The following is a 13,537-nucleotide window of genomic DNA, read 5'->3' as shown; positions in this document are numbered from 1 at the left end:
TGACATAGGGTAAGTGCTGTTTGATAAGACTGCCTGAAATTTCAGCCTGTTTTTGTGGGATGGAGTTTTGGCCTGCCTGGGGACATCACCAGGTGGTAAATTAGTTAATAGACAAAACCTTTCTTCCCGTATCAGCTAGTTTTCAGTTTTCCCCTCCCCACCCAGACCACTCCCAGACAGTCCAAGCTAAATTTGTGCTTGAGAAATTGCTCTTTGCTAATAAGCTATTTTTAACAATTTTAATTGAAAGCGATCACAGTAAGGTAGTTAATTGTTACCCAGAAATGATTTGATATTGAAATAAAAACGTCTGCATTTGTCACGCCCATTTTGTATTATTGTTTTGTTGGCGACATTTGCAAATAAAGAAAAATGTACGCTCACCACGCTGCACCTTGGTCCATTCCATACGACGATCGTGGCAGAAATACCCACCACCAAAGGACCAAGCAGCGTGGAGAAAGGGACTCATGGGGAGGAGACCCTGGACGGGAAAGGACCCTGGAGGCAGGCTGGAGAATATCGCCGTCCAAAGGAGGAGATAAAGGCAGCGAAGGAGGAGCGGCGACGATATGAGGAGGCAAGTCATCGACGGAAGCCCGAGAAGCCACTCCCCCCCAACATTTTGGGGGGGGGGGACACGGGGAGGAGCCGGAGCCGAGCCGGAGCCGAGCCGGAGCCGCCACCGAGGGTAGATGCCCACGCGGACCCTCCTCTATAGGTTCAGGTTTGTGGTCGGGAGTCCGCACCTTTGGGTGGGGGACTGTCATGCCCTGACCTTAGAGAGCCGTTTTATTTCTCTATTTGGTTAGGTCAGGGTGTGATTTGGGGTGGGCATTCTATGTTGTTTGTTTCTATGTTTTGGCCGGGTATGGTTCTTAATCAGGGACAGCTGTCTATCGTTGTCTCTGATTGGGAATCATACTTAGGCAGCCTTTTTTCCTTTTGGTAGTTGTGGGTAGTTGTCTTCGTTTGTGCATGTATAGCCTTACGGAGCTTCACGTTCGTTTTTGTTGTATTATTGTTTTGTTGGCAACATTTGCAAATAAAGAAAAATTTACGCTTACCACACTGCACCTTGGTCCATTCCATACGACGATCGTGACAGCATTGGATCTTTTTAAAGTGTGGTTTATATAAATCAAAATAGCTTGTACAGTTGAGTACAATATGAATAAATCCATTTATCATTTATTAATAATTTGCAAATGTGTTTTGGACTGTTTCGATCCGGGACCTATTTGGCCGGATCCGGTACCTCTCATGGCATGACAAATAATTGTCACATTTTGCAATGCAAAATTCTAATAAAAGCAATCGCAGTTAATTCGAGTTGCCTCTTTGTTAATTGTCCAAGACTTAATCAAACCCTAATGCAGTGGTGTAAAGTACTTAAGTAAAAATACTTTAAAGTACTACTTAAATTGTTTTTTGGGGTATCTGTACTTTACTATTTATATTTTTGCCAACTTTTACTTTTACTTCACTACATTCCTAAAGAAAAGAATGTACTCCTTACATTTTCCCTGACACCCAAAAGTACTAGTTACATTTTGAATGCTTAGCAGGACAGGAAAATGTCTAATTCACACACTTATCAAGAGAACATCCCTGGTCATTCCTATTGCCTCTGATCTGGCATACTCACTAAACACAGATGCTTTGTTTGTAAATGATGTCTGAGTGTTGAAATGTGCCCCTGGCTATGCGTAAAAAAATTTTAAACAAGAAAATCGTGCCGTCTGGTTTGTTTAATATAAGAAATGTGAAATGATTCATACTTTTACTTTTTATAAAGTATATTTTAGCGATTACATTTACTTTTAATTCTTAAGTACATTTAATACCAAATACTTTTAGACTTTTACTCAAGTAGTATTTTAATGGGTGACTTTTACTTGAGTCATTTTCTATTAAAGTATCTTTACTTAAGTATGACAATTGGGTACTTTTTCCACCACTGCCCTAATGTGAAAAAATTCAATTTCAGCCCGGGCCTAATATTCTAAGAGTTGATTTGGGTTGGGTCAGCCCAGGTTTATGGTTTGCGTAACATTGTGAGTGTGAGTAGCACGTCTGTATCGCTCACAGAACTCAAAGAGGTTCACTTTCTATGATCTCTCTCCTTATCAGTTCAATTCAAGGCACTTTATTGGCATGGGAAACATACACTACCGTTCAAAAGTTTGGGGTCACTTAGAAATGTCCTTGTTTAAAAAAATATATTAAAAAAAATTGTCCTTTAAAATAACATAAAATTGATCAGAAATACAGTGTAGACATTGTTAATGTTGTAAATGACTATTGTAGCTGGAAATGGAAGATTTTATTATGGAATATTTACATAGGCGTACAGAGGCGTATCAGCAACCATCACTCCTGTGTTCCAATGGCACGTTGTGTTAGCTAATCCAAGTTTATCATTTTAAAAGGCTAATTGATTAATAGAAAACCCTTTTCCAATTATGTTAGCACAGCTGAAAAGTTAGCACAGCTGTTGTGCTAATTAAAGAAGCAATAAAACTGGCCTTCTTTAGACTAGTTGAGTATCTGGAGCATCAGCACTTGTGGGTTTGATTACAGGCTCAAAATAGGCAGAAACAAAGGACTTTCTTCTGAAACCCGTCAGTCTATTCTTGTTCTGAGAAATGAAGGCTATTCCATGCGAGAACTTGCCAAGAAACCGAAGATCACTACAACGCTGTGTACTACTCCCTTCAAGGAACAGCGCAAACGGTCTCTAACCAGAATATAACGAGGAGTGGGAGGCCCCGGTGCGCAACTGAGCAAGAGGACAAGTACATTTGTAACGGGTGTCATCTTCGGATGAAGAGGAATCGGACCAAAGCGCAGCGTGGTAAGTGTTCATGACTTTTTATTTAAACTGAACACTAAACAAAAATAACAAAGTGAATAACCGAAACCAAAACAGTCCTGTCAGGTGCAAAACACTAAACAGAAAACAACTACCCACAAAACACAGATGAGAAAAAGCTGCCTAAGTATGATTCTCAATCAGAGACAACGATAGACAGCTGCCTCTGATTGACAACCACACCTGGCCAAACACAAAGAAATACAAAACATAGAAAATGAACATAGAATGCCCACCCAAATCACACCCTGACCAAACCAGAATAGAGACATAAAAAGCTCTTTACGGTCAGGGCGTGACAACATTAGAGTGTCTAGTTTGAGAAACAGACACCTCAAGTCCTCAACTGGCAATTTCAGTAAATAGTACCTGCAAAACACCAGTCCCAACGTCAACAGTGAAGAGGTGATTCCGGGATGCTGGCCTACTATTTTTAACCAGATCCTAATTGGTATATCAAATTTTACGTTCCTTTTTATGGCATAGAAGGCCCTTCTTGCCTTGTCTCTCAGATCGTTCACAGCTTTGTGGAAGTTACCTGTTTAGGCCAAGGTATGTATTGTTTTTTTGTGCTCTCTAGGGCAACGGTGTCGCGATGGAATTTGTATTTGTGGTCCTGATGACTGGCCCGTTTTTGCAACACCATTATTTTGGTCTTACTGAGATTTACTGTCAGGGCCCAGGTCTGGCAGAATCTGTGCAGAAGATCTAGGTTCTGCTGTAGGCCCTCCTTGGTTGGGGACAGAAGCACCAGATCATCAGTAAACAGTAGACATTTGACTTCAGATTTTAATAAGGTGAGGCCGGGTGCTGCAGACTGTTCTAGTGCCCTCGCCAATTCGTTTATATATGTTGAAGAGGGTGGAGCCTAAGCTGCATCCCTGTCTCACCCCATGGCCCTGTGGGAAGAAATTAGTTTTTTGCCAATTTTAACCGCACACTTGTTTGTGTACATGGATTTTATAATGTCGTATGTTTTTCCCCCAACACCACTTTCCATCAATTTGTATAGCAGGCCCTAATGCCAAATTGAGTTGAAGGCTTTTTTTAAATGAGAGGACTTTGGCTTTGTTTTGGTTTGTCAATTAGGGTGTGCAGGGTGAATACATGGTCTGTCGTACGATAATTTGGTAAAAAGCCAATTTGACATTTGCTCAGCACATTGTTTTCACTTAGAAAATGTAGGAGTCTGCTGTTAATGATAATGCAGAGGATTTTTCCAAGGTTGCTGTTGACGCATATCCCACGGTAGTTGTTGGGGTCAAATTTGTCTCCACTTTTGTGGATTGGGGTGATCAGTCATTCGTTCCAAATATTGGGGAAGATGCCAGAGCTCAGGATGATGTTAAAGAGTTTTAGTATAGCCAATTGGTATTTGTTGTCTGTATATTTGATCATTTCATTGAGGATATCATCAACACCACAGGCATTTTTGGGTTGGAGGGTTGTTATTTTGTCCTGTAGTTCTTTCAAGATAATTGGATAATCCAGTGTTTTCTGGTAGCCTTTAATAGTTGATTCTAAGATTTGTATTTGATCATGTATATGTTTTTGCTGTTCTTTGTTATAGAGCCAAAAAGATTGGAGAAGTGGTTTACCCATATGTCTCCATTTTGGATAGATAATTATTTGTTTAGTGTTTTCCAATTTTCCCAGAAGTGGGTAGTCTATGGATTCTTCAATTACATTGAGCTGATTTCAGATGTGCTGTTCCTTAGTTTTCTGTATTGTTTTAGTGATTCACCAGTGAAGCTTAGACTCTGGTTTTCTGGGTCTCTGTTTTTGGTTGTACAGGTTTCTCAATTTCTTTTCCTAGGTTTTTGCATTCTTCATCAAACCATTTGTCACTGTTAATTTTCTTTGGTTTTCTGTTTTGACATTTTTAGATTTGATAGGGAAGCTGAGAGGTCAACTATACTGTTTATATTTTCTACTGCCAAGTTTACACCTTCACTATTACAGTGGAACGTTTTGTCCAGGAAGTTGTCGAAAAGGGATTGAATTTGCTGTTGCCTAATAGTTTTTTGGTAGGTTTCCATACTACATTCCTTCCATCTATAGCATTTCATGATTGATTATTCCTCTGTTCAAGTAGACTGTGATTTTGCTATGAACTGATAGGGGTGTCAGTGGGCTGACTGAACGCCCTGAGAGACTCTGGGTTGAGGTCAGTGATAAAGTAGTCTACAGTTCTACTGCCAAGAGATGAGCTATAGGTGTACCTACCATAGGAGTCCCCTCGACGCCTACCATTGACTATGTACATACCCAGCGTGCGACAGAGCTGCTGTTTTTGTTGGTTATGTTGTCCCTAGGGGGGCATATGGAGGAGGGAATGCTGTCACCTCCAAGTAGGTGTTTGTCCCCTTGTGTGCTGAGGGTGTCAGGTTCTGGCTTTTAGGTCGCCACAGACGAGTACATGTCCCTGGGCCTGGAAATGATTGATTTCCCCCTCCAGGATGGAGAAGCTGTCTTCATTAAAGCATGGGGATTCTAGTGGGGGGATATAGGTAGCACACAGGAGAACATTTTTCTCTTAAGATAATTTCCTTTTGAATTTCTAGCCAAATGTAAAATGTTCCTGTTTTGATTCATTTAATAGAGTGAGTTATTCCTGCTCTGTACCAAATTAGCATACCCCCTGAGTCCCTTCCCTGTTTCACACCTGGTAGTTTGATGAATGGGACTACCAGCTCTCTGTAACCTAGAGGGAAACCAGTGGGTCCATCTCCTCTAGACCATGTTACTTGTAGGATGACAATGTCTGTATTTTTATTTTTTATTTTGAAGTCCAGGTTCCTGCTCTTTAGACCAAAGGCAGATGACCTCAGGCCTTGGATATTCCAGGATGAGATAGTGAAGGCTTTGTGTTCCATAGTGTCCAATGTTGTTGGCCGTGTGGTTTGGCTTATCTCTGCTCAGATAGACATGAGCCTTAAACTCTCATCTCTCCAGCGTTGCACTTCATAATTTGTTTCTTTATAGAATCATAGCCGCGTGATGGGTTCTAGAGGAGCTGCAGCACCCCTGATAAATGAAAATACATTTACCAAAGTTATAGAATAACTGCTGTCTGTTCAGAAATAAATGAAATAATTCAGAATAGCCTACTACAGCATGAAAATGCCCCTAATTAAGCCACGGATGATTGCTAGTTAATTTTTTTTCATTGCGTAGCTGTAGATTTTATGTAGTCCAACAAGGAACGTGCGGCAAATCTGTCAGTGAACAGTACACAAACAGTCCTTTCGCAATATGTCAAATACAATCGCGGGAAAACAGGTTGGAAACCAAATGGCTCCTGCTGAAAAGAGAACTATAATCTGTAGGCTAACTAAATATTTTATAAACTTCCAAATATTGTTTTACAAAGTAAGACGAGCGCGAGATATGGGCTTTTGGCAGGAACGCATCGGCCATCACCAGCGAGTGAGCTGCGCTTCATTGGGTGAGCCAGTAAAACTGGAAGGCATGTTTAGTCCTATAATTTCCTCATATTGTAGCCAATAATATGTGTCCACACGCCTAGGCTATTGATGAATTCAATGTCGTTTTTATTGATCTCAGATTCTGTTTTCCCGCGTTTGTCAGTGTCAAAGAAGCCTGTCATTTCGATCATTTGTGCGGTATTAAAAAATATTCTGCCAAATTCTCCAGTCACGTAAAATTATGTAGAATTGCATGAAATGCGGTTATAAAGGCCACATTTTTACCGGACCCTAAGCTACTAGCAGAGAACCTAGCTTTACCAAGGGGTGCATACTGCATTCCGAATTTGAAGGTACAAATGTTTTGTTGACTTTGAGCTCGCCACGATGAGGCATTGAGGACGTTGTGTGGCAAAAGAGAACGTGTCTTCTGGCGCCCTCTGCTGACCACTACACTCAATGACATCTGGCTGGAGCCAACAACTGTTGACAGGACTCACAAGTTTGCTATTTTCCAAAGAAAGTAATGTTTACTTTTTTTCTGATAAGTCAGCTGTTCAGAGAAGAGTAAAAGCAAACATAGTGTAGTCGATATGGTTAAGTGTTAGGGACCCCACAAATGATGACTTTAATTTTATCCACATGCTACAGCTCATGAAACATGGGGGCCAACACTTCAGATGCGCCAGTTTCGGAGTCTAATTTAAATAAGGAAGAGATAATTATAATTGCTGCGCAAATGTTTTGCCTATGAATTCGGTAGGACATTGTGCACCAGAGGCAAAACATGGGTGAATTCACAGCCAGCAACAGAGCCACATTTTGTGACCAAACTATTACAAAGTGCATTGAAAGAATTGAAGGAATGTGTATCCTTTGTTCATATGAATATTATGAACATATCAACAAAGTATCACGCAGATGCAGAAATACAGACAGGCAGACTCACCACCAGAACATATTCGTAAGTCTAGTCCTGAGTGAGGTTTGAAGTGATAACTCCCAATCACCAGATTGTCATTGGAGTGCTAATAGACCACAGCTTCTGCAGCTAGCTAGGCTAAACCACATCACATGGATTAGATTAACCTCCAGGTCAAATTACCTGCCTATAGGCCTTGATATTATACAGAGCTAGTTCCCCTTTATTTTGCTACTATAAACTGTGAAAAGATATGGCCTTTCTACAATGTCACTTAAAAGTAATGGCTATCTATGGACTAGTAGGAAAGGAAAGTAGGAATGTAGTCATATGTGAATTCATTGTGAGGGGAAGTCCATTAGTAATTATGTCATCACTGAGGTTGACTTTATTTGCATAGGACTTTCATGATGAGTGAAGGGATAGACTGGCACTAATGCCCTGCTGGACTGGTTTTACGGAATCCTAATTCCTAGCGTCCTCCTACCATAATTAAAATGTGCTTCACTATGATGCTACACACTAATTCTATATAGCCTATAGGCACAGACATCAGTTCAACGTTTTGATTTACATTTGGTTGAGTTGTCAATCAATGTGAAAACCCCCCAAAAATGAACCATGTCATTGGATTTAGGTTAAAAGTTGCAGAAATATGAAAAAATTCACTTACACTGACTTTTTTTATTCTGGGACATTGTTACATTGTGGTTTGCAACCAATGTGTACAAACCCTGGATTACTGATGCTATGTATTGGCCATTGGTAGGTTTGAAGCCACTGGTCAGCCATATTTGCACTCCTTAATAGGAGCAGTCCTCCATAGGAATGAATGAAATTCTACAGTATTTAAATTACATTTATTGGGGGGGTAGTGGGGACAGTGACATTAGTCATCTCTAAAAATGATATTTTAAGGAAAATGTTTTTATATACAGTACCAGTCAACTTTGGACACACCTACTCATTCAAGGGTTTTTCTTTATTTTTACTATTTTCTACATTGTAGAATAATAAGACATATGAAATAACACATCAATATGTAGTGACCCAAAAAGTGTTAAATTAAAATATATTTTTTGTGTTACTATTTCCTTTAGCAAATATTTCTTACTTTTTAATTAACTCTGCTTTGTTGGGAATGGGGTTTACGCCTGTCGTACTCGGTGATTTGATTTCAACACAGCGCCCCCTATAAGTAATCTAGTGTATATATGAATCATTGGAGGTAAACCGGGAGACGAGTATTCAGATGGCCGTTCGTTTCTGGCAAGGAAATGCAGTCTGTAAACCGCGCCCCTTTACTATAATTTTTTTTTTTTGTGTGGTTGTATTGCATTCCTAGAATAAAATGAATCCCGAAATGTGTACCACCGGTGAATTTAGCTGGAATGTCTTATACAAGTCTTTATCATAATAGTTGACGAGTAAACATACATTGAAGGGATATGCAAAGCAAATTGACTTGGAAATGAAAGTACAGTACAAATCCCGCTTTGGACGAGGACAGTAGCCTGTTCGGGTAAGTTGCTTCTGCAGTCTACACGCTGCATTTTTTTCACTGTTGCAATATGTCCAAAAAGTGAACTAGGTTACTTATTGTAAACGTTAGATTGTCTCGCAGATACCAACACTATCTCTTCCATTCCACTACTCATATGCTAGCTATCTGGACTACTTATTTGTCTAGAGAGCTAGTTCCTGTTGTGTCGTGTGGTGATGTTTGCGCCGTACAGTTCGCGCTCTTTTAGACTGACTGAGTCTGAGTGTGATGCACACTGGTATTTCACCCAATAGATATGGGAGTTGATCAAAATTGGATTTGTTTTCAATTTCTTTGTGGGTTTGTGTAATCTGAGGGAAATATGTGTCTCTATGGTCATACATTTGGCAGGAGGTTAGGAAGTGCAGCTCAGTTTCCACCTCATTTTGTGGGCAGTGTGCACATAGCCAGTCTTCTCTTGAGAGCCAGGTCTGCCTACAGCGGCCTCAATAGCAAGACTATGCTCACTAAGTCTGTACATAATCAAAGCTTTCCTTAATTTTGGGTCAGTCACAGTGGTCAGGTATTCTGCCTCTGTGTACTCTCTGTTCAGGGCCAAATAGCATTCTAGTTTGCGCAGTTTTTTTGTTAATTCTTTCCAATGTGTCAGTTAACAAAAATATATTTTTCTCATGATTTGGTTGGATCTCTCTCTAATGAAACCAGTCTGTAGGAAATTGAGTTACAAAACCATGATGCATTGGCAAAAATCAACTATTATTCTGACACTTGGCTAAGTGTCTTATTGAATATTATTTTGTACATTTTCACTCTAAATAAAATGTTACTTTATTTTCATTTAACACAAAAAAAAATGGTGGTAGTTTGTCCATAAATCATAAAAATTGTATACTAGTTGAATTTTACATTACCGTGACACTTTTTCAAGTTTCTGTAAAAACGTATTCACCCATGATGCATCATCCCCAGGAGTAGTCCTTAGATGAGCACAAGTTAAAGCTACAATATGTAACTTTTTGGGATTCCTGACCAAATTCACATAGAAATGTGAGTTATAGGTCTTTCATTCCAGTTGAAAGCAAGTCTAAGTGGTAGATCTGTTCTATGTGTATTATTTCTATGTTTCCTTTTTGTGTTCAAACAGCTGAATATACAATATTTTTGGTTATAGAAGGATATTTCAGTGGTTTAGATGGTACAATGATTCTCTACACAATGACTGCTTGTTTTGTCACAAACTAAAATTAGGTGAACTATTAGAATTTTAGCAACCAGGAAATGGTGTAGCGATTTCTGCATAGTGCATCTTTAAGTTAATTTATTCACTTAAATGCCATCAGCATGAGGTTCCTATTTTCAAACACCCCCTTAATGCCACTTGGCATTCTCAATTCTAAAACGCTCAAATTGGGAAAATTTAATTTAAATAAAAAATTGTAATTTAATTTGTATTTTTCAATGTTATATTTAACTCAAGCCTTTTCATAAGGGAGCAATGTAAAATAATATATATATATATTAGAAATGGATTTGTTTACTTTTTTGGACTATGAAACTGTTAATGATGATTTTGTGGTAAAATACATATCTCATTAAAAAAACTATTAGGAAATAGATATGTACAGATCCTAATCTCAGTGATCCAAGAGAAAATCACGTGAAAAATGACATGAGAATGACCCATATAAGCTACAGATGAGAGACTGCATGCAAATTGTTTTCCCAAGCATAATGAACATTCGATTGTATGGTACTGTTGATCCCCCCCGCCTCTATGAAATAGACAAGAGGGGGAAACTGGTCGCAGCCTGTCAAAACACGTTTTGGAGGAGGACACCATGAACAACAAAAAGAGAGGGTCCATTGCAAAGACGGGTCGTGGCAAAAAGAGACGCACCATGGCAAAGGTCAGTCAATGGCTCTCTGTAAATCTAAGGTTAATGGAACATTTAATTTATTCTCTTAATTGTATGTGTATTGCTTATTTCCTGTATTTACAATGTAACTTTGTAACGCATTACTTAAGCCCATATTACCACTTATGTTGATGATTAAACATGTTATATCTGTCAATGAATTGCAGATTTCTCAACAAGTGTCATATAAACAATGATGTCGTCAGTCATCCATTTTCTAAAAGATTCAGTAGATTTGGCTAAAAAGCATAACTTCTTTCTAACAACTTTTCAAGCAATACCAATAACTTTACCAATAACATTTTATGTAGTCTTATTCACGCTTATTGTTGCAGAAACCTGAGTGGAAGAAGAATCTTGGCACCAAGCCATGTATTGGGAAGATGTTTGGCAGGTCTTGTCCAACATCAGCATCCTGTCTCCAGTGTAGGGAGAGCCCTAAGAGTTCCCCCCTCATTGACACGCCTGGACAGATACCACAAGAACGCAACGACCCACCCTCAAGCAACAGGGAAAGGAGTAAGCCATTTCAAATGAAAACTTCTTAGGGATAGGCGTCCCGTCAACGGGACAGTTGTAAATCATGCAGCGCTTTGTCACGATTGCAAATTTTAGAGAAACAACAAATGTCGGTACATATAAGTGTCTTATATCGACTGAAAGCTTAAATTCTTGTTAATAGAACTGCACTGTCCAATTTACAGTAGCTATTACTGCGGAAAAAATGCCATGCTATTGTTTGAGAGCTCCTAAAAACAAAACACTTTTCACCGCGATAGGTTTGATAAATTCACCTCTGAAGATGAAATGTGTACTTAGTCTGAAATCTTGCTCTGATTTATCATCCCAGAGATAACATGAAGTTTTGTTAGATAAAATCCTTTTTCATACCCTAAAAAGGTCCATATAGCATGCACAATCGATTTTGTATTTCCACTCGTTCAATTTTCAAAGAATCTGTGAAAATCTAACCCTAAACGTAGTTTAAACCGGTCAAATCACGTTCGTATGTATTCCTCAGAGATCCTAGAACGTAACCAGACTTCACTATATCATTAGGAGTGTAGTATATCCTATAGGACACCACATTTGGTCAAAGAGCGACGCCTTCATGGCACGCCGATGACGCGGGCGTTCTTCACTTGATCGACTCTAGCTTTGTCAAATAAGCGCAGAAACCCTGTATCTGTCGCAAAATGTAGCTGCTAACCTTTTGCGACAGCATGCCTTTTCCTTTTGGACAAAAATTATAAGGATATTCAGAGTTATGAAGTTATGAAAACTGGTTGTTTTGCAAATGTTGAACTTATAATATGGCTACTAATACTGGAAAAGCTAAATCAAAGTCCAAGTATACAGATTTGACGATATTCTTGCAGAAAAATGTAATATGAATACAGATGTCTCCTTCACGATTCGCCCAAATGTACCTGGGTGACTTCACACTAAATGTCATGTAGTTCGCTCATACATCAAGTTATCCGTCTGAAACTCACATACACTGCTGCCATCTTGTGGACACAATCGGAATTACAACCAGAGTGATGGCTAGAACTGGGACCTTTATTGCATTTCAAAGGTGGTGGTAGAAAAAAAAACATGTTTTTTTCCCTTTGTATTTTCTTCTACCAGATCTATTGTGTTATTCTCCTACATTCAATTCACATTTCCATTTTCAGTGTTTCCTTTCAAATGGTACCAAGAATATGCATATCCTTGCTACAGGCAGTTAGATTTGGGTATGTCATTTTAGGTGAAAAGTTTAACAAAGGGGGCTATCCCTAAGTCAGTTTTTGTAAGTGACAAGTATGTAGTATCCAACTCTCTTTCCTCTCTCTAGGTCTAGGAGATCAACCTACCACTGAGCAGACACAAGCTTCACTCCCATCCTCTTCCTTTTCATCGAACTGCCAGCCTCTCCATTCCTCCGTTTCACCACGGCAACCCCACCTTCCACATCTTACTCATCCTCACCTTTCCTCTCTGTCATCCTCTGTTTCACCACACGTCCCCCCCCCCCATCCTCTTTCACTGGGCCCTCCTCTCCTGTCATCCATTCCACCAGTCTCCTCCTCCCCATCCCTCATGTTACCAGCACATGCTTTTGGACATTCCTACACAGCCCAGTCTGGAGGCACTAACGTTGCACCACACCTCAACAACAACTATATTTTGGGCTCTGTTAATATTAACGTGTCATCTCAGCAGAGCAGTAAGTGTATCTGTTATGATTCTAATTAGCATCTGAATACATTTAAAACAGTAACTTCATGACATTTTATAATTACTCATTGATAACATTAGTTTCATTAGGTAGACCTTGTGCTTTGCTTATTTTTTTCTTCATATGGAATGTGCCACTCAAATTCCAAATGATTTGTATCCTAAGCAATGTTTATGTTTTGTATATTCCAGGGGACTTGTCAGTGGCTCCACAAAGCAGTGATCAAGGGTAAGACATACATTTTTCGAACACTTTATAGATTAGTGTATTATGTAAATGATTAGTGTACTTGCAGTCGTAGTGGTAGTAGGTTTTTACAGTATCCTTAACTGGATCAAATGGACTCAGCATTTATCCTCAACATTTCATTTTAGCACCATAAACTGATTGTGTGTTTCCGTCCTGTTTCTACAGTAAGTGAAGGGTGGCCTGACACCCTGTACCTGGTGCACATCCAAGTTACAGCAAAGCAGGCACATAGAAGACTTCCTACTGCTAAGTAGATATCATGTGGTGATTTGGCAATGTGATTATTTCATTTGTGTGCTTTTCAACTGGTGGTCATCACATACAGTACCTTTTTTTTAACCTGTGTGTTTTGTGTCCTTGTACCTTTGTCCTTGCAGAGAATGCTCTCCTACAGAGAATCAAAGAGAAGCATAAATCCA

General features: G+C 39.3%; 1 protein-coding gene across 1 annotated transcript; it reads left to right on the top strand.

Moving 5' to 3' along the window:
- The first annotated feature begins 8,126 nt into the window (after positions 1-8,126).
- On the top strand, positions 8,127-13,516 carry LOC139548293 (autism susceptibility gene 2 protein homolog). The gene is made up of 6 exons (XM_071357884.1): positions 8,127-8,747; positions 10,513-10,636; positions 10,981-11,164; positions 12,486-12,857; positions 13,061-13,097; positions 13,284-13,516. Exons 2-6 carry the CDS (start codon positions 10,568-10,570, stop codon positions 13,288-13,290), a joined length of 669 nt encoding a protein of 222 aa, XP_071213985.1. The 5' UTR covers positions 8,127-8,747; positions 10,513-10,567; the 3' UTR covers positions 13,291-13,516.
- Positions 13,517-13,537: the final 21 nt, after the last annotated feature.

This window comes from Salvelinus alpinus, chromosome 21, assembly GCF_045679555.1.
Source record: "Salvelinus alpinus chromosome 21, SLU_Salpinus.1, whole genome shotgun sequence".
In the NCBI taxonomy this organism is placed as follows: domain Eukaryota; kingdom Metazoa; phylum Chordata; class Actinopteri; order Salmoniformes; family Salmonidae; genus Salvelinus; species Salvelinus alpinus.
Note: the sequence above shows the minus strand (reverse complement) of the source record. Positions and strands in the feature narration are given on the sequence as shown.